Here is a 27,782-nt window from a genome sequence, read left to right as displayed (position 1 = left end):
TGGTGTGGATGGCGTTATCTTGTTCCAAGCGTTGTGGTCGATACTTTTGTAAAATAGGATCGAGGAGGTGACTGCCATAAATCTTGGAGCTCTCGTCGATAGCTAAAGTGTTTGGCGTTGGTACCGGCATATCATCGTCACTGTCGTCTTCCGAGTCGGTTTCATTAATATCCCATGCTTGCACGTCATTGTCGCTGCTATGATCAGTTTGACCAGCTTGCGATTCCGGATGATCCACGCTCTGCGATATGTTTAGTGTTTCCTCGTTGTGCACGGTGGCGACAGGCTTAATAAGTTGATAACAAGGACGGAGTGACAACAAACGCACTAATATACAAAACGGAGCAGCACCAAATGACGAAAGTGGCTGCCTATCACATAATTGCAACTTTGCCGCAGGGACCAAGACAGTAGTAACTTCAACCAGTGCACGATTTTCCGTTATCGTCCGCTTATTAAAGATTCTGGAAAAAAGTCAGGGTTAGCTTAATATTAGTAATATGATTTGACTTATTGTGTTATTCCTACTATGAATTGGTGCAAGCAAGGAGTAAGTAAGGGAGAGAATATGTACATACCCACTTTGTCTAGCATCGCTGATTTTCCCGCGCGCCACCTCCACAGTACCATCGTCGCTTAGTACTGTTACATGTACACCAGCTCGTCGATTTATGATGTCGTTTCTAGGCGATGTCACTTGGAGATAAATTTGCCGACTACTCCAGGCATCCAAAGCTGCATAGTGTACTTGCTCGTCAGTAAGTCGACCTTCCCAATTGCCTTGTTGTAAATCCTTGGATAGACGATGTTGTAGAATTGTTGCGCACATATCTGCCAGACTTGTTCCAGTAATTGGTTTGCATTTGTACTCGTTGCATATTGTCAACAGGTCCACGACATTGGATGCTTGAAGGTTATTGAATTGTTGAGGAAAAGATTGTGAAAGCCGAGTGATATCATTTGCGATGTTACGCCCAACCTTGATGATATCTTTGCGATTAAGCAGCGTCCAGATAGCATGTGGCAATGATGATAACTTCTCCAGCTTTAATATTGATACTCGGTCGTCATATGCAACTTGTATTATTGATACTGGATGCCACGTTGGATCATTTTCATGAAATGTCCACTCTGCGTCAAGACCAACGACGATCGGTTGCTGTTCAGTGCCATTTTGTTCGAGTAGTGGTGTCAAAGCAGCTTCGATTTGCAAAGGTGAGCTGTGAATTGTTACTGAAATTGTTGGTGGTAGCTGTAGCTGCGGCAGATGATAATATGGATCAGCGACTATACGTGGATGAACTTCAGTACGAAGAGATTCGATTTGTGTTTCAAAAAACTGTTTATCGGCCTCGACTTTGTCAGTAAAAAGGATTTCTGGGTGACGATGACCATGGGCAGTAAGACTTTGTAGCATGGCTAATCGCAAAAATTAGTTTCGGTTACTGTAATGCAATCAGAGGAAATTGTAAGAAAGAAAGTATAGTATACCTTGTATTCCTTGTTCTATGTGATCCATGGATGTAGTAGGCACAAAAGCTTGATACCGAATCTCTCCGTATTCGTTTGTCATTGATACCAACCCTTCAAAAATTTTGCACGAATCCATTTTGCAAAGATGCTTTGTCACCTATTATCAAAAACAAACAAAGCACTTGTCAGAATATATACACAAAAGCAAATAAATTAAACTCACCTTATGGCTGTGGTCAATGTTGATTATGGTGGCTGGTAGAGAACTCATGTGGTTGTAGTGGTCGTTTATATGCATTTCAACAAATTCATTGTACATTTTTGTGAGATACTTAGGACCAGGTGTCGAACCACCATATCCATCTCGATCATCGAATGATGGGAAATTCTTGAACTGCCTTGATGCCGAGTGCACTGGTTTATAAAACGAATTGATTGCCGACTGTCTAGTGGGTGATGGATTTTGCTGTTCGTTAGAATGTTCTTGCTGCTGTGGTCTTCCTTCCGCATACTGCCATTCAATTTTGTCGTGTCGCAGGTGGTGTCTAGTGCTCAATGCTTTTGCAAATGGACCGGGCCCCATTCCGTTACCAAAGCACAGCCGCATATTTGTCATCAACTCCTTGGATACACCACTTTTATGTGAAAGTGTGGCCGGGTATTCGAGCGCAAGTTGTATGGGTAGCGATTTTTCTATCAAGTTCTCGTCTGTGCCCATAATTGTGTTGACGTCGCATCCGTCGTTTTTGCATTGATATCGATAGGATAGGATGTAAAAAAAGTCGTCGTCGTCTGCGATGCGTCTGGCAAGTGGGTTTGATGGAAATCCAAGCTCTGTGAGTTTTTGCTTGCACTTGGGACACTTGAGCTCTTCTACCAAAAGGTGGACAAGCCAAACGAACACACGTGGCAAATATAAGTCGGTTGGTTCAAAGTATTTCTTCTTGTACATAGCGAAAAAGGGCGCTGGTGGCAAAACCCAAAAGGTCTTGTTTTCGTAGCAAGCTGGCATTCCTTTGCTTCTTCTTTCTCTGTCAATTTTGTTGCGGACACTTGTCAGGTACGGCTCAAATACTTTAGGCGTTGCCAAGGTTTCCTCATCGCGTCCCACCATCGGTGTCATTAAATCGTTAAACTGATGAAAAATAAATGAGCAAAATTGAGAGAATGTCCCTCAATAAGTGAGAGTCGAGCAGTGGAAACATACTTCACTGTGTGTAGATATGTCAAACGTAAAAAAGTACTTTTTGACAGTGTCGTGTCAAAGTGGTTGTAGCAGCAGTAACCCGAGTATTCACCCTGCACTAGGGTTCCCAGCAGCTATATATATACTGCGGAACGCACTCAAGCTTTTGTGTAACGCTGGCTGTTATTCTTTATTCCTGATTGGACAGACTTTATTCCACCTTTGTTATTGGCGTAAATAACAATGCCGCACTTTATTTTTTACAAGCAATTGGTCAGTTTTTCTATACCGCACTTTATTCTGTAAATTTAACTGGCTAGGTCACTACGGGTACCGCCCGACTGCCAAAATTTTGGCATGTTGCTATATATTTTTTCACGACATTTTGCGGAACCATAAAGCTGCCTCCAATACATACTTCGGAGATCGTCTCCACTAATGACTATCCACCAGCACCTACCAGAGTAAAAATATATTAAACATTCTTTCTCTTTCAAAAGGAGTATGTGGGGGGGGAGGAAGGATACTGCAGCATGCACGCATGCGCCCAAAGACACAAGGAGAAACAAGAAAAAGAGGCTGTTAAGGTTTATGACACTATGACAATGTGAAAAGAGCCTCTTTTTTTTTTTAAAATGTACATACATACACTGCGGTTGGAATCTTCCCCCCCCTTTTCCAATAGGATGATGCGTGTAATTTGTAACACTGTGCATGTTCATGTAATATGATAGCAGCAGAAAACGAGATGAGGACACTGATATAATAGGAGAAGATGGCTAAAATAGGGTTGTTTGTTGCTATAGTATGGGGTAATACAAGAGAAGAAGAAGATGATGATGACAATAGATCGTTTTGTCCATTAATAAGTCATGGGTGGCTTTTGCGTGGATGAAGATCGTTGTAACGGTATGGCTGGCTGGGGTTGTTGTGATGGTTGTGCAGCATAGTAGTACTGCTGCTGCTGCTGTTGGTAGTGGTGCGGTGGTGGAGGATAGCCAGAGGAGTTGTAATAATGATCTTCAAGGTCACGCAACTGTTGATGTCCTACGCTATCTTTCATGCGGCTGACGCTGGCGGACACAATGCAAGCCCAGTAAATCTGTGAATTATTTAATATCCCAGCAAACGGGGTAATTTTAGAGTTGTGAGCATATACAGAAGAAGCAGTAACAACAGCAGCAGCAGGAGCCGCGCTGCTGTGCATAAATAAACTGTACCTGCAATGCATTCCCAATGAAAACAATAAGCGCCCCGACTATAATCAGGTTTCGGACCGAGGCATCACAGTCGCCATCGTATACGCCAAAGACGCCACTGCCAGGCAAGTCGCGCGAGCCTCTGACCTGTGAAAGGTATTCGTTGCAGCTTGACACGGCTGAGTCCCGCTTAGCAAGCAGCACAGCCCATGCTGCAAGCGTCATTACCAGTACAACTGCAGCAACTGCCCAATACATGGCTTTGAATAAGCGCATCATCGTTTGATTTTGCTATTACATGTACAGCAGCAGTAATGTTTGTTGTTATGCGTTTATAAAATTAGAAATAGCAGTCAGCTGTCATATGTAGTGTTAAAATAGTTTTACCCGCAAGCTGGCAAAGGCGCCGAAGAGCATGCATAAACAGATTATGCCAGATAGAGCCACTAACAGCCAAAGGATCGGCTGGATGGCTTGTGATTCTTGCTGGAAGAATCCCAAGATGACTATAGATATGCGTAAGTATACATCGCTTTGTTGTGAGCATTCCATCCGCTTTCAAATAGGGTCGTGTAATAATAAAATAAAATGATGCGTGTATGTATTCAGCAGTCATGTAGGAATAAAGGCGAAATAATTACTTTCATGTCGGACGAGCAACCAAATGAACACCGCACCATAAACCACCTGTAAAGTGATGATCATCGAAATATCGTGTTCGATCAGCAAAATATATACCAGACATATTCTATTGTGTTGTCTCTAACATGTTGGAAACTATACCGCAGAAGCAGTCGATATGATCAACGTTGCTTGACTGTTGTATCGTTTGTTCACAAGTAAAATATTAGCTTCCTCATAATAACGACGTGCTATTCAGCTAGCCATACAAGACGGTGTATGAATACGTACTGTAGCGAGAGACAAAGGCAGCACCTGTTGAACCCCATTGCGTTAAACAAGAGAGAATGAGGTGAATGGAGGTTTTAAAGAAACTAATGAGAAAGAGAGCAGAAGAAGAAGAAGAAGAAAGGAAAACCGAAACCAGGACAGAAAAGGAAAATCATCGTTCTTGGCTCTGCTGAACCATGGAACCTTCAACAGCATCTATTATTATTTTTTCGCTGTGTGTGTGTGTGTGTGTGTGTGCGTGCGCAGGTTGTGTGACACGATGACATTATATGTTGCGTATGAAGAACGGATAAAGGCGCTACTATTTCGGTTTCCTGCGCGCGGAGAGCAGACCTTGTGACCTCAACCGGTTTTCATATTTTTTTCTACCCTTTTTCTTCAAATCGTTTGAAAAAAGAAAAATGGAAGACGACGAACTTCAGGCAATCCGTGCCAAGCGCATGGCTGAACTACAAGCTCAAGGTGGCAGCTCGGCTGTACGTGCCTGTTTTTTCTCTCACTCTTCTAATGTGACTTTTAAAATCGTTGAATAGTAGAAGGGACACTGATTTGAATTAACTTAGGGTCGTGGCGGTTTCCCTGGTGGGAGCGGCTCGCCCGCTGGCGGTAGTGGTGGTGGTTCTGGCGCATCAGGCCAAGAAGATGCCGAAAAGAAACAGTAAACCATCTTGTTCCTGACGATGAAAATGAATACTGAAGAGAATCTTTTGCGAGATTGACAGGTTGATTTTATGATATTAGACAAGTGGAAGACATGCGTCGTAACATGCTATACCAGATTTTGGACAACAACGCCCGTGAACGCCGTAACGTGTCCCTTTCCCTCTCTTGCGTTTATCTTTATTTGTTCTGAAATAATAACGTTCCCGTTGTTGTTTTATATTTGCTATAGTCGCCCGTATCAACATGGTCAAGGCAGACAAGGCGCGTGCAGTGGAAGATCTATTGATCAAATTGGCACAGAGTAACCAACTACGGAACAAGGTCTCGGAACAGCAACTGATTGATCTTCTTGGTCAAATCAACCAACAGGAACCTAGTGCATCACAAACAAAGATTGTCGTAAGTGAACATCAAATAGTTAATGTAAAAGGGGACGAGGTACAAACGGGTAAAAACAAAGAAAATTGACCGTGTTTTATGCGTGGGTAGTACAACCGACGACGCTTCGATGATGATTCGGATGATGAGTACGATCTCTAAGAAAGAAAGAAAGAAAGAAAAAAGTATACAATATAAAAGGGAGGGGTGGATGACGTTTCTGTCTAATTATACATATATCGTGTAATATCTGGCTGTATGTGTGCAAATGTGTGTCTGTGTATGTGGACCGTTCTCTTTTTTTTACATTGAAATGCGTGCAACCTCATCCTGCCAAACAGCCTTGGTGTCAAATGTACTGCCGAGTTTTGTGCACAGCAAGAAAGCGCCCGACAATTTCTTGTGCAAGCCATACGTCTCATCCGGTGGGGGTGTCAAGCGATGACGGAGCATGACAGGGATCGTGTCACGTACACGGCCAGTGATCGTTTGCACGCCAAAATTAAAGGCATCCGGTGCATCCTTGCGGAAAGGTTCGCCAAGAACCATGACACTGTCAATGTGCGCCTCCCGCATCACTGCTGTTTCATATCCCGTGACAAAGCCCAGCTTTTCTGAGAATTCCCAGACACCATCACGGTCGCCTGCTGCTGCTGCTTTCAGGATGCGGCCATACAACGATAAGAAATCCTCACCAAATGCGCGACACGCGCCAAAGTCTAACAGTTCGACTTGGCCGTTTCGTGGGTTGTAGAAGAAATTGGACCAATTGGGATCTGTTTGCATGAATCGGAATGAAAATACCTCACGCAAGCACAGTCGCAATAAGCTTTCGCCAAGCTTTTTGTTTTTTTTTTTACATATAAGGAACGTTAGTAAAACTATCAGGGCATTTTTTTTTCGGGGGGGGGAGAGGAGGATGGAAAGGAGGTAACAAAAGAATTTTACCTGGTTTCGCAATTGTTGATTTTCGGTCACGGCCTTGCTAAGTACTCGGCCCTGGAGCCGTTCCAACACCAAAATATTTGGACTGCACAGATCCTTGTACACCTGCGGAACCTTATACCGACGATCATCGCCGACCAATTCACGGTAGCGTTCCGTATTGTTTGCCTCACGAACATAATCACATTCCCAAGCCAGCTCCTGCTTTGTCACTCGGACCGTGTTATCGAGGTACATGCCGCGGGGCAGCAAGTTGCTGAACGTGAGGATAGCCATCAGATTGCTTAGATCACTGTCGATGGAATCGCGCACGCCCGGGTATTGGATCTTGATCACCACATGTTCGCCTGTCTTGAGCGTTGCCTGATGGACTTGACCAATCGATGCTGCGGCGATCGGCACGGGATCAAAGTCTTTGAACAAGTTGGCTTGCCAGTCTTTACCCAAATCTTTGGCCATCACCTGTTCCATCTGTCGTTGCGGCATGTAGTTGGCACTGTCGTGGACGCGCAACAGGATTTGTTCGATTTGTGGTGGGATCCAGCTCTCTGTGTCGCTTGCTGCTTGGATGCCCTGAATACTCAACATTTGGCCCATCTTTAATGCGGCACCGCGCATGCGTGAGATCTTGTCCACTAATAGATCGACGTTGCGTTCGCTCAAGATGACCGACCCTTGCTTCGTTTTGGAAATGCCTGTGGCGCGTTTGAGTGATTCGTTGATCGCACCCACACCCAATCCAGTTGCGAGTGTGCCGTAGTGCCATAGTCGACCGATACGTGTCGTCGGTATCCGCGATTCTTTTAATGCTTTGCGTTGTTCTAATGGCTATATATAAACATGATTGGTATAGTTGAGCTTCTTTGTCCTTTTTTTTTTGCAATACCCTACCTCTTCCGTAATGGCTTCATAAACAGGTTGGTTCGATGCAGCTTGTAATTCTTCAGCGAGTTTGGATATTTCTGAGGCATCCAACGTCGTTCCCGGGGTCGCACTACTACCAGCAGCAGTGGCAGTACTAGTGTCTTGAGCTGGTGTTGGTTGTGGTGGTTCCTTGGTTACGACCAGCTTTTCGATTTTTTGTTGTTGTGATGGTGACGCGGTATGCTGCGTAGGTGTTTCCAGAGCCGATCGATCAGAGACATTGTGTTGGTCAGTTACCGTGCCAACGTGTTGTTGTTGTTGTTGCTGTTCCTCAGGGACAGTGGTTGATTGCGGGTGTTGGTCATGTTGTGCTGTCGGTGCTGGCTGTGGTGGCGACGATTGAATAATGGGTGTAGGATTCAAAAGACTGGAAGTGACAACATGTTTACAGAGTGCTTCTCGTTGTGTTTCAATAAACACACAACCGACTCTGGAAATGGCAGACGCGACGCCGTAGAGATCGACAACGTTGCGCGACATGGAAAAGCAGGGACAAACGCCAGTCTATATATACAAGCTATTTTCTGAAGGCACCCAAAACTGACAGCACTAGGCCTTTTTTACTCCGCTGTTGTTGTAATCGTAATCGGCCCGTGTGTTTATGCCGTGATTTGTGTCCTTCTTCTTCACCTTTTGTATTGTGTTACTCAGAAATTCTTCAATTTGGAACACTGGCTAAAATTTCGGAAACTCTGATACGTAATGCTGAGCAAAAGAGAATTCAACTTTAAGCCAACTCTTCTAGCATCCTAGCAAGTAGGCAAAAAGTGTCATCATAAGCTACAGTAATTCCTTCTTATACGCGAGCACTCAAGTTATTATATGTTGAATTCGCCTCTGTCCAAGATCGATACCGTACAATACCCTCTCAGCACTGCCATCGCCATCAGGATGTGTATTATCAGCATCATCATCAGCGTATCTACTGTTGGCGGTGATATAATCCGCTATACCTACCTTGTTGCACTAATACATCGATCACCTCATTCAAAATATAAAACACAACACTCCATTTCTGACGACCTTTTGGAATTTTTGGAGATAATGCGTCAAAGATGATCCAACCTTGAAATATCCAAAGCACAGAACCATGCATGAATCAGGCCGCTCTTTTATATGTTAGGCTCGACCTTTGCTAATCGTCCAACAGCAACAACAACTGTTCACCAAAAACATATGTATCAAGAAACTGTAGCTCGCGTATCTCACCACAGTAAATGGCCGAAAAATGGATGCACTCTGTCATCATCCTTATAAGAAAGAGTAACAGTACTCCTTTAAAGAGTTTGAGTTTGGGACTTTTTTGTAAGCCATCGGAATGGATATATACATACTTTCAATTATTACTATGATACAAAAACTGATCTTTCAAGATAGATGGGTCCAGATAGAAAGAATTACAATCCAAAACGCTTGATAGTCTCATTGCTGCATCTTTTACATTGCAAAAAAATTCATCCTCGAATAACATCGTCCGGAGACACGCGTCTTGAATAATTGATCTGGTTTAGCGATTATTGTGTTAAAACCCTGAAACATTTGCTGAGCAGCATAGATCTAGAGAGAATAAAGACATGTGGCTCGACTGTTTTTTATTTTGGTGCCGTCGATCAAGATATGGCAGTGATCAAGCGTTCGTGATAGTTGAAATATTCTCGTTTGATAAAATGTTATAAAGGAAGCACTGTGCAGCTTTTTTCTGTGGTCAAAATGTAAAAAAACACCTGACAAGTTTAAACATGTAAAGGTTCTAAACCGTGTTGAGGACTACAACGTCAGAGGCTACACACAGGATCCATCGTTGCTGGTATTTTGTACAGAGGCGTTGGTGTCGTTGCAAAGGACCATGACAGACAGATGAAGAGTGATTAGTGTACTAGCATATATGTATGTATTATATAAAGCTATCAGTGTGTACGGTAACAAAACAGTATTTGAGCTGTGACCAAGTTATAAGTCTAATAAAAAGCCAACTTCATTCTCCACGTATGTAGTATTTGTTGATCAATGTGCTGCTGGATTCATATATGCTAGTATTAAACGTATTTGATGTATTCAAAGTATGTACATGGCAATAAAAGAAAGTAAGATGTGTCTTATACACTATCTGTAACTTGTTCAAAGCTAATCACTTTTGGCAATATTGCATCAAAGGTTTTGTCCTCCTCCGTTGATTCCAAATCAAGCTCAACCTTGCATTGTATATTCCGGAAACTCTTGCCCCATGGTTTAGAGTACTATGTTATATAGCCAAAAAATCAAAAAGCTTAGTTTTACCAGCATTGTGTACAAGGATCTCGATAAAAAAAAATTAGCAAAGAGAACATATAAAAAATCACTAACCGTGTCTTGCACATATTTTGTGCCTCGTTCTTCTTTGATTTCACAGTATTCCTTTGACGTTAAGCCCCAGGCCTTGGCAATGAAATCGTTGGGAAGCATGATACATAAAGCATTCTTCTCTCGTTCTTCTTCTTCCAATGAGAGATCCATTATCAAATCTTCAATTTGCACAGTAACGTTGTACTGTTTAGGCAGAATGCCAATCCTCAGTGGTCTGGAGACTATTGCTTGTACTGTTACTTGGGATGGTAGCTGTATCGTAAGCTCCGGGTTGCTCTTCCTACACCGGAGGTACTCGACTACTTGAGTGACAGTAACTTCTGATACTGCTTTTGTCTCTTGTTGTTGCTCTGACATTGATTTCTGGTCACTAGTACATTGCAAGGTGGGTTGTTGTTGTTGTGGTTCTGCCTCTGGTTCTGGATTCAGATTTAGCTCGGAAGCCTGTCTAGCAAGTGGTAATGTGGATTCGTGATTTATGAGAGGAGGCGCTTGGTTGGCAGCCAGTGTAGTTGTGGGCATGTCTTCCAAATCTAGAGACATTGCATCCATGAATTCGTCGCTAAAACTATCGTTCTGATCTGTATCCTCTGCTGCATGGCGTTCCATGCTAGCTGCCCGTTGCGGTGCCTGTATTGATGATGTGGATGTTGGTGGTTGTAGTAGTAGCTGCTGTTGCTGCTGTGACCGTGATCGGGTAGACGTTGAGTAGGTTTGCTCCATCTCCATAAGCATTTGCATATCCAAATCATCATCAAACTCGTCGTAGTCGTCATGGTTATTATTTGACGGTACTGGCGCTGTCGATCGTGACGGTGGTGCACTAGTAGTACTGGTAGTAGTAGTAGTAGTAGTAGCGGCACTGTAGAGTCGTTAATATTTGTCTTATTATACTACCATGTTATGTGAAGGTGAAAAGAAATTTTACCTGAGTGGTGGTGGTTGTGGTAGAGCTGGTCGATGCATAATTTCGCTTTCTGTCGTTGCTATAGGTTGCAGCCTATAGTGATTCAAGTAATTGCCAGGTGTAAATAAAGAAAATTGGATCCATCGTTGGGTATATGTAAAAACATGGATCATTACCCAAGTTTTGCTTTGAAGCGTCGCTCCAACTCTTCCAGCATATTACCACCAAATAGAGACTCGACTTGACCTCCTAGAATCTTGATATTGGATGGTCGCAGAAACAGCATACCTTGCCGCACTTCACATGGTTTGATGAACACCTAAAAAAACAAAAAAGAAATTGACATTAGCTTTTTATTATGTATCACCAGCGTCATTCTCTTTATCTCTGGTTGTTTTACAAATTTATACCTTGCATCCAAAGGGGGTTGTAAGGCTGAGCTGGTTAATACGTTCATACTCGAGCGCCACGACTTCGGTGTATCCATCAGTCAAAGTCCACCTCAAGGTACCGCGCGGAAACCGAACGTCGTCTTCTGTTGCTCGTCGTACATACACTTGACGTACGGGTGCTACGGTGGAGAGATTGTTGAGGAGCGAATGGGTGGAATTGCTAATGTCGCGTGTGTCTACAATTTGAAGTACAATGCCAGGTGCCGGAGGAAACGACTCGAGGGAATCACTACCAAAGTTGTCTGGAATGGTGGGTATAGACGTGTCTCTGAGATCTTTGCTTAAAAAGTGCTGGAGAATGGATTTGTGCATGATGTCTCGATTGTCGCTGGATCGCGGCGGTCGTTCTCGTAACCATTGCGCAATGTACTCTTGTTTGGGCTGAATGCCATTCTGTGTTTTTAATACGTGTTGAAGGGTATATGCATAGTCCATGACAATTTTCCAACGCGCCGCGTGGTCCTGAAAAATAAGAAATAAAAAAATGCTTATAATATGACACGCGACGACGCGTAGATTTTATCCAATCGGATTCGATATATCGTCAGGAACATGGATTATTGTATAGATACTGATGTTCGTATATGTTTGTGTACTATGACGATAGCTACGTCCTCACACCCAACAAAAACCAACAATATATTAGGCCATGGATGTTGGTCATTTCTGAGATTCCAATCATACTCGCTGGTTTTTCCAACTTGAATATGGACGAACGGTGGAAAAAGTGTGCACGTTCAGTTGGTCCTTTCTGGTTCTTCTTCTTACATTGATTTGAAGCACACTTTTATCGTCTGGTTCATTTTATTAAGCTCAAATCTTGCATCCAAAGAACATCAGTCACTTGGAAAGACGCCATCAAATGGAATTTAATATTGTTTACTAACAAGAGGAGCTACGAAAGACCTGCTGTTTCCTCAAGTGCTCCAAATGCTGGTTTGAGTAGCCCTGCTAATATATACATTCTGCACTGGGGCACTTGAAGGCGTCTACAGAATAACTACGGAACTATTGTATAATTTGTAAATTATACTAATCACTACATTTTATATCGATCATATTGCCTTTCTCTTTTCCTTATGATAGACACCGTCAACAATAATGGTTCCGCAAACAAACAATCTGTCAAAGTGCCCAGAAAACGGAAAAATAATCACCAGAGATCTGGGTGCTGGGGACAGGCCTTGAGCAACGGCGCTTTAAATGTCCAAGGTCAGATCCAGCAGCTGAAATAAAAAAAAAGTTTTTTCGTCGGCGACAAAATGATGGAGTTTCCTGTTCCTGGGTACTCCTTGCTCCTCATGTCATTTCAGAACGTATCAAGATCTCTACACCATTATATATTGTGGTTATTAATCATTCCTACACATTGGTCAATTACTGAATAGTGACATTGCATTATGCGCTCTCTGTTAACAATAAGAACGAACTTTACAAAAAAATGAATCGAAACTCCTTTTAAATATCAGGTTCAATATTGGTTCGGAGAAGGGACGATGACTAACGTCAATGTCCGCGCTCGGGCATCAAAAAAAAGATCCTCTGAACGAGAAAAGGTATAAATACGGGCGCCATCCAGGGCCTTCAGATTTTTCTTTAGTGACCGTACTCTACAGGATCTGTATGCAGTACATAACCAGTCTACGTTTCTCAAACTAGACACACATCTCAGGTTAGACGATGACTAGAGACAGCCCTTTCTCAGAGTGAAGTGTATTGGTCGTTGTTTCCTTCGGGACGCTTCCAATAGTTGATGATCTCGCCCGTTTCTATTCCAGAGCGTGGCACGGAAGATGCTGTGGTCTGATGACCTATCTTTTTTATTTGAATAAGAGAATGATAAAAAAAATATATCTTAAATATCTTAAAAGCTACAACCCAAAAGACTGGCAGATTCTTGGTTTGATAATGCGCTCGAGATCGATCACAATGTGTGGTAGTACATTTTATCGCCTAGTATCGGGGCAGTATACTTTTCTTTTTGCTCTTTTCTTTTTGTGTGTGTGTGTCCCAAAGTACGAATCCTTATACGATACATGAACCGTGCTTTATGCCCGTGTATTGGCTTGCGAAAGTTACTCATCCAGAGGCTCTCACTCAGTCTTATGAATATATAACTAAATGCTAGTTTTTTCTTTTCTTTCAATCACACTCAGTGGAAAATCAATCCCGGCCAGTTCGACGTACTGAATGTTAAAAGGTAGAATGTAATTGATGTAATGCTGAGATATCCGGTGGTATACAATTTATATAGCTCATTTTGGATGCTATACACAAGTATCAGATTTCTCATTTAACGAGTTTGGTACGACATTCATCTCAATTGATCAAAGGATTAAGCAAGTATGGCTGTCTCGGCTATTTTGGTATGAGACGCTCTTATTTTCTTACCAATTGTAGATGGTTCTTCATCTACCCGCAAGACGTTATCTTCTGCAATATAGTTCACCAAAACTTTATATTGTTGTGAATAGGAACCAATTTTCTACTTGGTGTACTCGGTCGTTCCCTTCTGTCTCTCTCCTCCAAGCTTATCCAATTTAATTATCCATCCATCACCGCGTTTCCACTTTTTTCAATCTTTTCTTTTATCACTCCCAACACTCTTACAGTATACTGTATCTTACTTTGGTCACATCGCGCTTATACCTGACGTGTGACTAAATAATAGTTGGGTCAAACTACCGAGGCACATTTTGATGTTGTTGAAAGAACACTAATAGAAGCACTAGGACACTTCAGTCAGTGTCATACCATTTATCTTACTGTACATTGAATATCGTCTTTCTTTTTATGATACTGCTATCAGTTACAAGTATGTCTATTCTTTCCTATTTCTAATTTAATTATGGTATTGAACTTCGTTTGGTTCCTATGGCAATAATTTGTCATGGCAACTTCTTTGAACAAGACACTTATAGCAATAGCTTGTTCGACGTTATGTGTATTTTATTGATTTAAGCTTTTTTTTTGTTCTTTTAGCTTAACCGATTAGTGGGTAAACCATTTTTGTACACGTATAGCTCTTATTTGCGTGCGGTGGATTGATTTCTCAACTCTTTGGCTCAATTTCGCTTAGGGAGCTAAATTTTGGTCGTGTGGCTCATTCCAACCAAAACTATGGCTCATTTTTATTGTTGTTGCCAAAATCAAATTCCAATGCTCTACATCCTTGCTGCACGTTGGTCTTATGCTTGGCATTTCGTACAAGTGTACAATAAACGATAACATATTCTATTTTTCCAGCTATTCTTATCATACCTTTCGAACTATCAATCGCTATTGCGTATCAGCAAGGCGAATTAGTCAGTAAACCATCCATTGAAGTTTACCGATGATTGAGTAGTACAGTAATAGCAAATTTACACAAAACTGAAGCACGCACTGACGGATATGACGGTTGACACTTTTACAAAATTTAGATGTGATTTTTATGATGATAAATGTATGTATCAGGAAAGAACCCTCGTTATAATGGATGCACTATTATGCTTGTACACGGAATTCAACAAGGTAACGGAACGGAACAATCAAGGGTGCCGTTCATATCATATGAGCATGGATCAGAAACTAAACCGAAATAGGAAGTAAGGAGTACAAGGCGTCGAGACTCCCAGATTCGATTGTTACACACGTACACGAAGAGCGCATAATGCTCAGCACTTGATGGTTTACTCGCTAATCTATGACTGCCATGGACTCAATTTGTTTGAGGCAATACTAGCCGTTATTGTAATGCTCAAATAAGCTATGCTCCAGTGACTGCCAATTATAAGCGACCATGCGAAAAGTTAAAAGGGGGTTGATGAATATGTAGAGAGGTCGGGGCTCGGTGACAGGGAGGCGGACTTTTATTTGCAGGAAGTGCTGAATAAAAAAGATGGGGAAGCACAGGTTTTCAATGAACCTAAAAAGGATTCTTGGCAACGCACACACAATCACAATCACCCTCTCCATCTCGTCCTCATTCAATCACAGCAGCGAGATTACGTGACCCACAAGACAAGCTTCTGAGGTGGTAGATTTCATCACTTATGCTTTTGACCTCTTCATTCCACAGACGCCCTGTGCTTCTACTCTATCTATGTCTTATCGCACTCTCGCTCCTCTTTTTCGTACAACTGCTATGGTACCTGGTGCTAAACGGTAGCTCTAAGGGCGTTTCACACCGGTCGGTTATCGGTCATCCTAACTTGACACCAGCGACAACAACAACGAATACTACCAGAGTTAAGGCTGCGTTTGTCGTATTGACGCGTAACTCTGAACTGGATGGCGTACGGCAAGCGATACGACAGATGGAGGCACGGTTCAACCACAAGTTTGAATATCCATATGTATTTCTAAACGATGAGCCGTTTACGGAAGAGTTTAAGGAAACGACGTCTAGTTTGACCAATGCAGAGACAAAATACGGTACTTACATATATAAACAAGGAGGAGGGGTGGAACGATATTTGTCTGTGTGATCATAATTATATGCACATCAAGACTAAGACGGGCAGATTTTGAGATGGTTGACCATGTTTGATCGTAGGACTTATTCCCAAGGAGCATTGGAGTTATCCGGACTGGATTGATATTGAAAAGGCTGATAAATCACGAAAAGATATGGAGGAGGACGGGATTATATATGGTGGAAGTGTATCGTATCGACACATGTGCCGGTAAGGATGAAAAAGGATGGATGGTGGTGCTATGTAATTCAAAAAGAAAGAAAAGGACGAAGAAAACGAGAGGCTTTGCTTATCCACCAGAATTTAAAATGTGCAGGTTTGAGAGTGGCTTCTTTTATCGGCATCCACTTATGGAAGAATATGATTACTATTGGTAAGTTTATTATAGAGGGAATGGCGATGAACTCGGGGCTTACCGACTGTCAATAACTAGGCGCGTGGAACCAAACGTCGAGTTCTACTGCGATCTGGATTACGATCCGTTCCTGTACATGAAACAGAACAATAAGAAATATGGTAACGTATTGGGTTTGGTGCAGTGTGCGGGCTCTTATCAGAGAAAGTGAGAGAACTATATTAGCTTGGCAAATTAGAGTTTGTGCAAAGACTAATAAAAAAACTGTGTACAGGCTGGACCATTGCACTTTTGGAATACCGATCGACGATACCTTCACTCTGGACGACGGTCAAGGCGTTTATGAAAAAGTATCCGCAACATGTACCAAGGAACAACATGCTCGACTTTGTATCCAATAACGGAGGCTACAGTTACAACCTGTGTCATTTTTGGAGCAACTTCGAGATTGGTGATCTGAATTTTTTGCGTGGAGAAGCATATAGCGCATTCTTTGATTATCTGGACCAAAGCGGTGGATTCTTCTATGAGAGGTAATTATGAGGATGAAGAGATTGGATAATGATGATAGAGGTTGATGGGCTAAAAAGAAGTACTTTTTGTTTATAGGTGGGGCGATGCACCAGTACATTCGATTGCTGTATCGCTGTTTTTGAGCAAGGACGAGATCCATTTTTTTGATGATATTGGATACCGACATGACGACTTTATGCATTGTCCAACTGCAAGGGAACTGCAAAAGAAATGCCATTGTGATGCACATGCAACTTTCGGTAAGATACTGAAAGGACATCGTACATGACATGAACACAATAGCTGGCTCGTATGGTTTCGAAACTCACCCTTTTCCCGTGTAAAACAAACTCTAGATCTGACAGATAATTCTTGCTTCCGGAGATGGGTTCAAATAGACAGCTGAGCAAATAGTTGCTACTCTTTGCACCTATCATATACAATAAAGTAGACTGTATTTTTTTATATCGTATATACACGATGCTCTGAGGGGTCCGGTTTCTCGGGGAAATGAAAGCGCGTACACAAACCATCCATGTCAGGTAAAAAGGCAATATGAGAGAGAGAGAGAGAGAGAGGGCGATATATTTCTGTTTTATCTTATCTCGCAAAGATAGTAGCTAGTGATCCTAGTGCTGCTTGTGCTGTGTAAGATGAGAGAGATGAGAGAGAAAGAATGAAAGAGAGAGAACCTTAACCTCTGACACACTTAAACAATACACGACCATGGACCAATTACATTATCTCGATAATGATTTGCTGCGAGGGCGTGCATTGCTGTCGACGGGATATGTACACACCCGTGCAAAAAAAAAAGAGGAAACCAGTTGCCTTTTTGAGTTATCGCATGCAGCTACCATATTGGGACAGCAGAAAAAGAACCAGGCCCCCCCACCCCCCAATTCATTTACGATGAGATGCAGATGATGAGGCTTTGCATTTTGGATAGGATTGGCGTAAAAAAAACGTTTATTGAAAATAATTATGGGCTAAATTTTATGGATGCTGCGTAACTAAACACGCTAATAAGATAATCGATGACGCTTTCAAGCTTGCAAAAAGGATTTAAAAAAACAGTAGTGAATCTGATACTTGAGAATATGCCATTCTAGTATTGCTTTTAAAGAGATAATGATTAGCCTTAATAGCTTATATAGGTTTTGTCAACGCGTCATCATTTTCAACTTACCAAAGATATGAGCAGTATAAATCGGCGCGTACTTCATATAGCCTATGGTTAGCCTATGGTTTAACAGAAACATATATCAGCGATTTCCATGTCGTTTAACAGCCCATGACCTAGAGGAATAAACGTATACTTACAGACAGTGTGCAATAAAAGCACTTATAGCACCATCATGACTAATAATTCAAAAAGAGATTAGTCACTAAAGAGAGCTTTTTTCTAATTTCAAACAAGCAACTAAGCATTCTTACCTTGTTTTATAATAGCCTACAGATTAGTTTGAGAACATCTAAGAAGATGCTTTAATAATTTAGATTTTAATGGTCTTAAACGAAGAAAATCAGTAAAACATTGTTACCTGAATTGCAAAAGATGATGGGCAAGAAGAAGGTGGAGAAAAAGGGAGGCAGAATTTGAGCTGAGGCATTTTAAATTTAACTCAGCACTTACCTTTTTTTTCTCTTTTGCACTTATCTTTATTCTCAATTACAACCATCTCCATCCGACTATGCCCTTCAACGTCTTCTCCATTAATGCACAAACTCAGAAGCAGCGTAAAACCAAAACATGTGTTCCTTGTAACACTGTCGTTAAGCTTGGAGATGGCTTAGGAAACTGGAGAACTCATGTTAGCTCATCGAGCCATCAGGCGAATGTTGCTGAATATGATGCCCGCATTGTCCGTGCTTCGGCTTCTTACGCTGAGGATATGGACATTGACAGCACAAATTCGGGAGAGGAGCAGCAGCAGCAGCAGCAGCAGCAGCAGCAGCAGTGCGCTAGCGACGACGACGTCGAAGACGACGCTGACAGTGACAACGAGTCTGTCGACATTGCTGCTTTGCGTCAGTCGTACGGTGTTTTCCTCTCTCGGCGGCAGGAATCCAATGCTAATGCCGAATTGGCTGCTGATGTGGAGAGTGATGGTGGCAGCGACGATGAAATCGACGAAGGTGATGATGATGGTGATAATCCGCTCGATTTTAGCGTCGACTACGAGACCAACGAAGACTGGTACCCTTTCGAAAACCAGTTGCAATTTCGTCTTGCTGCCTTCTTCCACGCAGACGATCGTCTGAAAGACAGGATGATGAAAAAGCAGCTGAAAAGCCTTCTTGAAGATGTAGCCGTAATGTTTCGTGAGGATAAGGACTTGAAGGTGCCGTCTGTTCGTTGGATGATGGATCCATCGTATGCTAAGCGAAGCAAAGTACCGAAAGTAAAAGTAACAACAGTCAAAGCAGAGATCAGTAAGCCCAATACAGACGAAACCGTCGAAATTGCGGCACATATGCATAAGCCTTCAGATTGCTTGAAGCTCCTCAACGCTGATCCAACTGTCTCTTCGAGTTTGAGTGCTCTACCCGACAAAACGCCTGACCAGCGAATCGAAATGACGCAAGGCAGTAAATGGAACACCTGCAATCTATTCCAGCATCCGTGCGTCACCAATTCTGTAGGAGCAATGCTTTGGGTTGGTGATTATGCCAAAATAATTGGTATCGGGCAGCAAACGTGCAAAATTGCAAAGTTCTACACTAGACATGGTGTTACATTTGCCGACATCTGTCCTGTCAAACTGGCCAAAAAGCAGGGTAACACGGAAGTAGTCGTACTTTCCTACGAGAGCGATCCTGAACATCTATACTACGTAACAGTGCCAATCGATAGACTCGCCCTTGATTATGATGCCAATTGCAAATGGCATTATCTCGAGCACGTTGCTGCAAAGGTCACCAGTTCCGGTGCTGCTGGAGATTTCTGCGATTTCGGCAGCGGCGAGTTCATTCCTATTGACTTTACGAAGCACAGTGATTTCAGAATCGGTCTGCGTTACGATCGTCGGCTGCCTGTCAAGATCGTACCAGTGAACTTGTTCACTGATGACACCAGCGGCAACAGATCAAAAAAATGGAACAAGTTCGATAGCTGGTCTCTAACGCCCGCTGCGCTTCCACTCGCTGAACGCAACAAACGGGAGAACACGCACTTGATCGCTGTCCACAACAAATTGACTGCTTTGGAGATGCTTCCCTTTATTGTCGAGGACTTGTGCGAGCTTGAAAAGGGTGTGGTGATGTTCGATGCTGCTAGCAATCAGGACGTGTTGGTGGTGGCGCCGCTGTGCTTTATTTCGGCCGACAATCCACGGCACGCCGAACTCGTGTGTAGCAAAGGCCTTGCTTCAACTTTTCCTTGTCGCAAGTGCTACTACTACAAAGGATGTGATGAGCACTGGGCAGCTCCACCTCGCAATATTACTGACGTTGCAATGCTGTCAATGGGTCTTGATCTGGAGGATCCGGTGCGACTGCCAAATGACACTATGACAACGAATCCTACTGCTGTAGGATATAAACTGACTGGTGGGGAGGCGTTGGGCAAGCTCGAGGCGTTTGACATTACGAAAGACTGCCCAGTAGAGATACTGCACACCACGATGCTGGGAATCACGAAATACCTCCTGCTTGAATTTTGTAATTATCTTGACAGCGACGAGCTCAAAGACCTCGAGCTCAAGTGCCGTAGCTACGACTCGAAAGCCTTCCGTCGCATGCTCAGCAGTAGTCTGCGTCTTCGCCGTTCCTTTGTCGGTCGCGATTACAAGGTCATTAGCCAGCAAGCAGCCATCATCCTCAACGATCTCCTCCATCATGGCTGGTCAGCAAAAAGCGAGGAGAAAATGGAGGGTCTCCGGGCGTTCTTTGACTGCTTCCGTGTACACGGAGAGGTCATGTCGCTATTATTCATGTCCAAAATAGAAACAAAGTTCTCTTTGTACAAGCTGCTGCTGAACAAGAAGACGGAGGAATTGACGGCTATGATTGGTGTTGTCGACAATTTCCTTGTTGCGCAAGGAAATATGACCGCCAACAGTAAGATGGGTAGCAAGCCCAAGCTGCACATCTTGCATCACATCGTGGAGGATATCGAGCGTTTCGCCACTGCTATTCATTTTGAATCAGAAAAAGGCGAACAGTTCAACAAATTCCTCCGAGAACACATCTTCCACACCAACCGCCACAACCCTTCGCGAGACCTGCTTGTTTCCTTTGGACGGTATACAATGTTTCGTTGTATTGTCAATGGCGGCTATTTTCGCCATGTCGCGTCCGGTCGACTCGTTCATGCAAGCAACAAGATCATTGATTTTGTACGAGCAAACGACAGTTTCCGCAAGTTGTACTTCGGAGCTGACCGTGAAAACGTCGACAATAATGAGCACATGGTGACTCTTAAGCGAGGCGTCAGCGGTCTCTTTAGGATCAGAAAGAGCAGTGGGTGTCAAGATGTCTTGGCTGAAATTACAAGTTTGAACAAGCGTACAGGAGCAGTGTACTTAAAATTGTTCAAGCCCGTAATCACACCGTACCCCACCGTTGACTTCCCTCGTTTATCCTCTGCATATACAACGTACTTTTCCACGTCCATTTATACGAACACCAGTAAGGACGATGCTGCCAATGTCAGATTAAGCCGCTCAGGGACCGGTACGTTGGAGGTACATCTTCCAGAGTTAAGTCTCTTGGAAGCATTGGACATCCAAGTTCAAGCTACTGGTCAACAAGAGCGCATCATCAACATTGGCAAGTTCGGTTCGCTGTGGAGGCTTTTGATGTTGGCTCCGGAAGAAGTCTCGTCGTTGTGAAGACTTGTACCTCTCTTATGACTAAATTCCACTATGCTCTCTTTTTCTACTTTTCTGCTTGTGATTCTTTATGTTCTTCCCATTATCCTTTATGTTCTTCTCATTGTCATTATGCTCTTTCTATTATCTTTATGCTCTTCCCATGATCTTTATGCTCTTTCTATTATCTTTAAGCTCTTTCTATTATCTTTATGCTCTTCCCATGATCTTTATACTCTTTCTATTATCTTTATGCTCTTCCCATTGTCTTTATGCTCTTCCCATTGTCTTTATGCTCTTCTTATTGTCTTTATGCTCTTCCCATTATCGTTATGCTCTTCCCATTATCTTTATGCTCTTTCTATTTCCTGCTGTTTTTTTATGTAAGTCCACCTTATTTCCTATGTCTCATTCATTATCAATTTATCTCTCTCTTACTGTATGCTTAACTCCTAATATATGCTGCCAACATCATTGAACGAACATCCTTTTTTCATGCAGAAATGACTTAGCAAAAATCAATCACTTTTCCATGTCACATGAGCCAGACCCCCCTGAAAAAGGCCCCCCATCCAGCCAAAAGGCAGATGCATGAGACAGCTGTAGGTAAGTTTTTAGGCTATAACTTTATTTTTCGTGCAACATGGAGATTTTAGCCAATCACAGCGCATTTTCTGGGTGGTGCAGTGCCATCTTTGCCTTTTTGAGCATCCATAGTGAACGGGGGTGTAAGGCTTCGTCCGCTTTGAAACGGCGAACACCCAGAAAAGCAAAGCAGATCGGCTTGCATCGCGAAGCAAATAAAAGCGATAAAATACAATTGAACATCTAATCAATATTCTGGTGTATAAGATAAAAGACATGCAAGATCATAAAAACAAATATGTGCACATTTCCCAGATCACCCTGCTTTCCTTGCATGGACTGGGCGTGGTCTTTTCTCCTTTGTATATACGACGCCCAAGTATATTCCATGACGGGAGAAGATTGAAGGTGACGGGAAGCAAGAGCAAACCTGGTTTTTTTCTTTAAAGATAAGCGACTTGAAGACGAAGCTTTAAAAAGGGACAAGTGTTGACGGTCGGGAGCATTCGGGTTGTTCAAGTTCAACTTGGTGAGCAGCAGCAATAGCAGCAACAGTTACCGTGCAACGGATAATTTACGATGTATCGTAGCAACGCCCTCCTGCCTCTTCTCCACTTGCTCCGATGGGCATGGGAACGGGGTCTACATGATACGTTTTGGCCTCGATTAATCCTTTTCTTTTATCCTAATCGCAAAGACAATTCCAAGCAAAATGTGTTACCGTCGTCCAACCGGATTTGGACCAGTCACATGCTTCGAAGCGTAGCATAGCAGGCCTAAAGGAGAAATTGCGGTGTACAAAACAAGAGGCGATCCCGGTCAACCTTAAGAGGTGAGCGAGTGAGTGAGTGGGCGGGCAGTGCGTGCTTTTTATTTTTATTTTTACAGTAATCTTGTAAAGTAAAACAGGAACCCTTCCGAGTGTTTAAAGTAGATTGTCTAATTACTGTATATATATATATATTATACATCTGCCCTTTGCTTGCTCTGCTACTACTACTACTACTGCTGCTGCTGCTGCTGCTGCTGCTGTGTCCCGCCTTCCTCTTTCCCCCTTTTCCTGCTGCTGCTTTGCCCCCAACTTTCTCGCTCTTTCTCTCTTTCTCTCTTTCTACCACTCCCCATTCTTCTGCTTCTTCTTGCTGGAATCTAAAAGGCAGACTAGCAAAAGTTAGCCTCATCGATAGCCTCCTCTCTTTCGTCTATCTTCTTATATGTATATTACCTTGCTACCGCCTTACTGCTTTACGTATAATACACTGTCGTCACCACCAGCACGATCATCATCATCATCATCATGTCTCCACACACAAATAATACCACTACTACCTCACGCTCTAAGAAGCCTCACATTGAAGCAGTTGCCGACAAGCTGCTCTCCGAGACATTGTTTCCACCCAAAAAGTCCAGTGGGCACAATGACAACGACACCAATAACAACGGCAACAAAGAAGACGACGACGAAGATGCTGCTAGCACCGATTCAGATGATTCACAAAAGAAGGATCCACTCGCTACCAAGGTGTGGCGCATGTACACAAAGGCAAAAGATACTCTACCCAATGGGGCACGTATGGAAAACTTGACTTGGCGCATGATGGCCATGACTTTAAAAGCAAAAAATGCAGAGGCAGAAAAAGCTGCTACTTTTGCTGCTGCTGCTGCATCAGCCGCCCAGAACGACGCAGAGTCATCAAGTTACAACGCAGAATCCATGGCGATCGATGATCATCACGATGACGACAACACTAACATCGATGACCACTATGGTGTACACCATGGAGCATATCGACACGACATAGGGTATGTCCCAAGTGCGGCCATCACCATTGAGCAGCGAGCTTCACCACCGCCCGCAGACGATACAACAGCACTCTTGTCGTCGTCGGCTCCACCTTATATGATGGACTTTTTGAGAGAAAACTTGGAGCTCCCTCCAGAACCAAGGAACGTCATGGTGTCTGGAAGTACACGTGCATCTTCTTCCACCGAGGATATCCAACATTGCACGGTATGTCACACATATATATCTAACAGCTGCTCCTCGCATAGAGTTACACCATATTCTACAGGCAAAAAGGACGTACTCATGCAATCCATTTTTTTGTTCTGGATTTATATAATAGCCCGCTAAACGCCGAGCAGAATATTCACCACGTCTATCCGCTGCAGACCAACATTATCACATGGACAGCACGAGCTCGACCGACTATGTATTTGCAGCGGAACCTATGGTAGAGGCACCCATGGGCACACCTTACGGATCACGCGAGTTGAGCCAATCTGTACCCTCCCTCAATCCTTCGTTCCCATTATCACAGCATCCAAACCATCAGAACCGGACTGTAATTGGAAACCCGCTTTATCAGTCTAATATTCCAGGACCGAGCTTATCAGCTCAAACCGCGCTACTACATCATCAGCAACATACTGATCCATACAACACACCACCCGCGAATGCTTCACCTCCTTTCTACTTTGCAGACGTGACCTCACCAGGCTCATCTATTTCCACTCCTACAGCTGAAAATCCACCTTCAGCACATGTCCCTTTCCCGCAGCAACAACAACCGTTTATAAATGCTGGCAGCCTTAGCTTTGAAGATATCTTATCGATTTACTATCCTAACCAACAACAACAACAGCAACAGCATCAGCAGGAGTATCGCCAGCAACAACGCGCGTCATCGCCATTGTCGACGTCAACTCACCAAAGTGATTCTCATGATTCTAGCGCGCTGCTAGGCCTTCAAGGTATGCATATTTCGGGAAGCACGCCGCCGCCGCATTCGCCCTCAAGAGATGAAGAGCCGAAAGTCGCAGCTGCTGGCAGCAACGACACTACTACTACTACAACAATGAATCTAGCAGCAGCTGAACAAAAGGCACCATCAGGAACAACGACGACTACAGCTGCACCAACAAGTAATAATAACCATATTCCATCGACAGCCGCACCGACGACATCTATGCTACATCAGCAAAAGATGAGTCAGAACAAAACGAAATGTACAAACTGTGGCACGACAACTACACCATTATGGCGTCGCAATCCAGCTGGACAACCACTATGTAACGCATGTGGCTTGTTTTTGAAACTTCATGGTGTTGTCCGGCCTCTCAGTCTCAAGACTGATATTATTAAGAAACGCAATCGAAACAGTAGCGCTAGTGCTGCCAGTGGTCCAGGTGGCCCCAGGAGCAAGTCAAAACAGCGTTCTGTGGTTGCATCACCTCCGGATCGTCAGGACACAGTATCAGCGTCGTCGTCAACGTTATGGCCAGCAATCAGCAATGGTAATTCAGCAGCAACCGGTGCAGTAAACATTGCACCAAACAGCTACCGCCCACCGCCAGGACCGCCATCAGCACGACCATTGAGTGTGTCTCCGGGTACTCAGCCTTTTGTTAGTACTAAAGCAACGGTAGCTAGCAATAGCAACAACAGCGGTAGTACGAGTGCTAGTAACAGTCGACGGAAGCGACGTGTGTCGGCTTATTCGTCCTCATCGACGACCACAACAGAAGCCAATTCATCAATCACTTCATCGCCTCCTCTTGTTCCTCATTCCATTACCTGGGCATCGACAATTACGAGCTCTGGTGATCCAGCGCAACAACTACAACAACAAGCGAAAATGAACTATTCGCTACCGCCACAATCAACGCCTCCGCCCTCGTCACAACAACAGCATCACTATCATCCAACAGCAACAACGACACCGTCGCCACCACAATGGGATTCAACAGCTGCTCAGCAAGCTCAACAGGCAGGATTACCGCCAGCTATATATTCAGTATTGGAGTCAATAGGGGTGCATTTAAATAGTCTTCCAGCAGAAGTTCTTCCTCTGATCGCGTCTGCAGCTAATTTCCATGCAATACACAAACAGCGGCAGCGACAGCAGCAGCAGCCACGTTCGACCGTAGCGCCCAACAACAATGAATTAGCTGCATTTATGCAGCATGTGTATCAGCAGCAACAGCAACAACAACAAGGATCACATGCGTCATCACCACCGCACTCTTTAACTTCTACCACCACCACACCCCCTCCCTCGTTTATACCATCTTATAACCCTATTCATCATCACCATCATCATCCGCCAGGCTCCTCTTCATAAATGAAGGAGCCTGAATAATCTGTAAAAACACTTTTCTAGTAAATAAGAGCATGTATTGCGTGTACGTAAGAACAATGGCTAAAGTGAGATGCAGCAAAAGAAAAAAAACTGAAACATGCGCGAAATATGCTTTCTCCTTTATCTGTCAATTGTTACAAACTCTGCTGTACGTCGAAATAAAAATAAGACTAAAATACAAACTGGTTGAAACAAAATTTATCAGATTCGATTCGTCGTTAGGGAAAGGGTCGATACAGCCAACTGTTGTTTACATTAGAAAGGGCATCACCCAAATGAAAACTGGGAATGTTTTGATGGTGTGCTATGATGTTGTGCTATGTGGACGCCCTTCTTGATTCTTCTAATACATTTTATAAGAAGAATCAGCTGGTGGTCTCAACTATGATGTATGATGATTTGGAAAATTTACTGCTATAAATTAAGCTAGCAATAATTGTCTTACCAAATGCTGAAAAGTGGCTACGCATATGTAATGTATAATTCACATCACAGTACCATAGCAATTTTTTTAACATGGACTAACATTAGTTTAAATGGACTTTTCAACGGCTACAAAAGTTTTATTCCATAGCGATGAGTGGCTGTAGTGATTAACAATTTATTATTCAGTTGAATGACATACAATACACTAAAAATGCCCAACGGCTCGCTCACATTTTTACTCTTCGCTACCGTGTTCAGTCATCAGAAATCCAACATGCTCGATGAAATTCAATGACATATTATACTAGATGTCACAGAAGGGCGCATAAAGCGTGTAACGAGCGTTAGTTGAGAGGAGGGACGACAAGTCCATACTGACGCATCATCAGCTTATGAGAGCTGCTTGATAACACAACGCATGCTTGAAGCAACGAATACAGGCGTCGTAGACGGTAGTGCTGAGTAAATATACAGTAGTTTCTTTGAGTATAAATTAAGCAAGAACGAGTTGCTTAAGCGAGATCGTAACCTATCTATATAAAATCTTTGCTGAAGACTCGTATTTAACTTCTTGGCTAAATTATACGATAATGGACTAGTATCTGTTGTGGTATGTTTTTGCAGCAAAAGAGGTGGTTAAAAATTAAAAGTACAGTATATTTTGTTGGGTAGTAGTTATGGGTCTTTGCAAAATTGCCAGTTTATACAAAGGTTACGACGACATGAATAACGGGTGAGATAGCAGAGTGGCTGCAACAGTAACGGAAAAGCAAGGGGAGCGGTGACTCGGACAGAGAATGCAAATCAGCATTGCTTATCTATACCCCTATTAGTTACCGGCAAAAGAAACGACGCATCGGAAGAGATGCTGATGTTATGTAGAAGCGGTTAAACAAAGCTATTATGGCGAAAGCTTACGGGAAAAAAACAACGACTCTTCAGTAAAACTATGTCAAAGCTACTGAATAAAGAAGTGTAAGGTAGGCAAAAGACTAATGATTGCATAGCAGTTGTATGACTCACCAGTATAGGCGCTTCATGTGCATTACTACTTATTGTTTTTTTTGATCGCCCGCTCGGGGACACTGACTCACATTGGGTGCAATGT

General features: G+C 43.1%; 9 protein-coding genes across 9 annotated transcripts; 6 read left to right on the top strand and 3 right to left on the bottom strand.

The window, feature by feature from the left end:
* Positions 1-3,162: 3,162 nt before the first annotated feature.
* BDB00DRAFT_820884 (uncharacterized protein) lies at positions 3,163-4,922 on the bottom strand. The gene is made up of 7 exons (XM_053123342.1): positions 4,771-4,922; positions 4,642-4,675; positions 4,500-4,545; positions 4,246-4,364; positions 3,880-4,149; positions 3,305-3,761; positions 3,163-3,185 (listed from the first exon to the last, which is right to left on the bottom strand). Exons 1-6 carry the CDS (start codon positions 4,806-4,808, stop codon positions 3,522-3,524), a joined length of 747 nt encoding a protein of 248 aa, XP_052980368.1. The 5' UTR covers positions 4,809-4,922; the 3' UTR covers positions 3,163-3,185; positions 3,305-3,521.
* Positions 4,923-5,049: 127 nt separating this feature from the next.
* On the top strand, positions 5,050-6,066 carry BDB00DRAFT_820880 (PDCD5-related protein). Its single transcript, XM_053123341.1, has 5 exons — positions 5,050-5,246; positions 5,334-5,428; positions 5,512-5,576; positions 5,663-5,832; positions 5,923-6,066. The coding sequence occupies exons 1-5, from the start codon at positions 5,172-5,174 to the stop codon at positions 5,971-5,973; spliced, it is 456 nt and encodes a 151-aa protein (XP_052980367.1). The 5' UTR covers positions 5,050-5,171; the 3' UTR covers positions 5,974-6,066.
* BDB00DRAFT_820876 (ABC1 family-domain-containing protein) lies at positions 5,906-8,221 on the bottom strand. Its single transcript, XM_053123340.1, has 3 exons — positions 7,648-8,221; positions 6,760-7,584; positions 5,906-6,651 (listed from the first exon to the last, which is right to left on the bottom strand). The coding sequence occupies exons 1-3, from the start codon at positions 8,158-8,160 to the stop codon at positions 6,115-6,117; spliced, it is 1,875 nt and encodes a 624-aa protein (XP_052980366.1). The 5' UTR covers positions 8,161-8,221; the 3' UTR covers positions 5,906-6,114.
* Positions 8,222-9,710: 1,489 nt separating this feature from the next.
* On the bottom strand, positions 9,711-11,844 carry BDB00DRAFT_938634 (uncharacterized protein). Its single transcript, XM_053129291.1, has 5 exons — positions 11,341-11,844; positions 11,107-11,249; positions 10,952-11,023; positions 10,024-10,885; positions 9,711-9,917 (listed from the first exon to the last, which is right to left on the bottom strand). Exons 1-5 carry the CDS (start codon positions 11,815-11,817, stop codon positions 9,777-9,779), a joined length of 1,695 nt encoding a protein of 564 aa, XP_052980365.1. The 5' UTR covers positions 11,818-11,844; the 3' UTR covers positions 9,711-9,776.
* Positions 11,845-15,195: 3,351 nt separating this feature from the next.
* BDB00DRAFT_346402 (glycosyltransferase family 15 protein) lies at positions 15,196-17,234 on the top strand. Its single transcript, XM_053117021.1, has 7 exons — positions 15,196-15,798; positions 15,920-16,049; positions 16,156-16,212; positions 16,273-16,355; positions 16,469-16,727; positions 16,804-16,967; positions 17,064-17,234. Exons 1-7 carry the CDS (start codon positions 15,417-15,419, stop codon positions 17,111-17,113), a joined length of 1,125 nt encoding a protein of 374 aa, XP_052980364.1. The 5' UTR covers positions 15,196-15,416; the 3' UTR covers positions 17,114-17,234.
* Positions 17,235-19,745: 2,511 nt separating this feature from the next.
* BDB00DRAFT_730155 (uncharacterized protein) lies at positions 19,746-19,946 on the top strand (the record flags this gene model as incomplete). The annotated part of the gene is made up of 1 exon (XM_053118301.1): positions 19,746-19,946. A coding segment is annotated over one exon (201 nt), but the record flags the coding sequence as incomplete, so codon positions are not given.
* An 828-nt stretch (positions 19,947-20,774) lies between these two features.
* BDB00DRAFT_762502 (uncharacterized protein) lies at positions 20,775-20,987 on the top strand (the record flags this gene model as incomplete). Its single annotated transcript, XM_053119335.1, has 1 exon — positions 20,775-20,987. A coding segment is annotated over one exon (213 nt), but the record flags the coding sequence as incomplete, so codon positions are not given.
* Positions 20,988-21,704: 717 nt separating this feature from the next.
* BDB00DRAFT_820863 (uncharacterized protein) lies at positions 21,705-22,001 on the top strand (the record flags this gene model as incomplete). The annotated part of the gene is made up of 1 exon (XM_053123339.1): positions 21,705-22,001. A coding segment is annotated over one exon (246 nt), but the record flags the coding sequence as incomplete, so codon positions are not given.
* A 3,113-nt stretch (positions 22,002-25,114) lies between these two features.
* BDB00DRAFT_729148 (uncharacterized protein) lies at positions 25,115-25,264 on the top strand (the record flags this gene model as incomplete). Its single annotated transcript, XM_053118285.1, has 1 exon — positions 25,115-25,264. A coding segment is annotated over one exon (150 nt), but the record flags the coding sequence as incomplete, so codon positions are not given.
* Between the last annotated feature and the right edge of the window lie 2,518 nt (positions 25,265-27,782).

Source organism: Zychaea mexicana (assembly GCF_025766255.1).
Source record: "Zychaea mexicana strain RSA 1403 chromosome Unknown BDB00scaffold_31, whole genome shotgun sequence".
NCBI lineage: Eukaryota > Fungi > Mucoromycota > Mucoromycetes > Mucorales > Lichtheimiaceae > Zychaea > Zychaea mexicana.
Note: the sequence above shows the minus strand (reverse complement) of the source record. Positions and strands in the feature narration are given on the sequence as shown.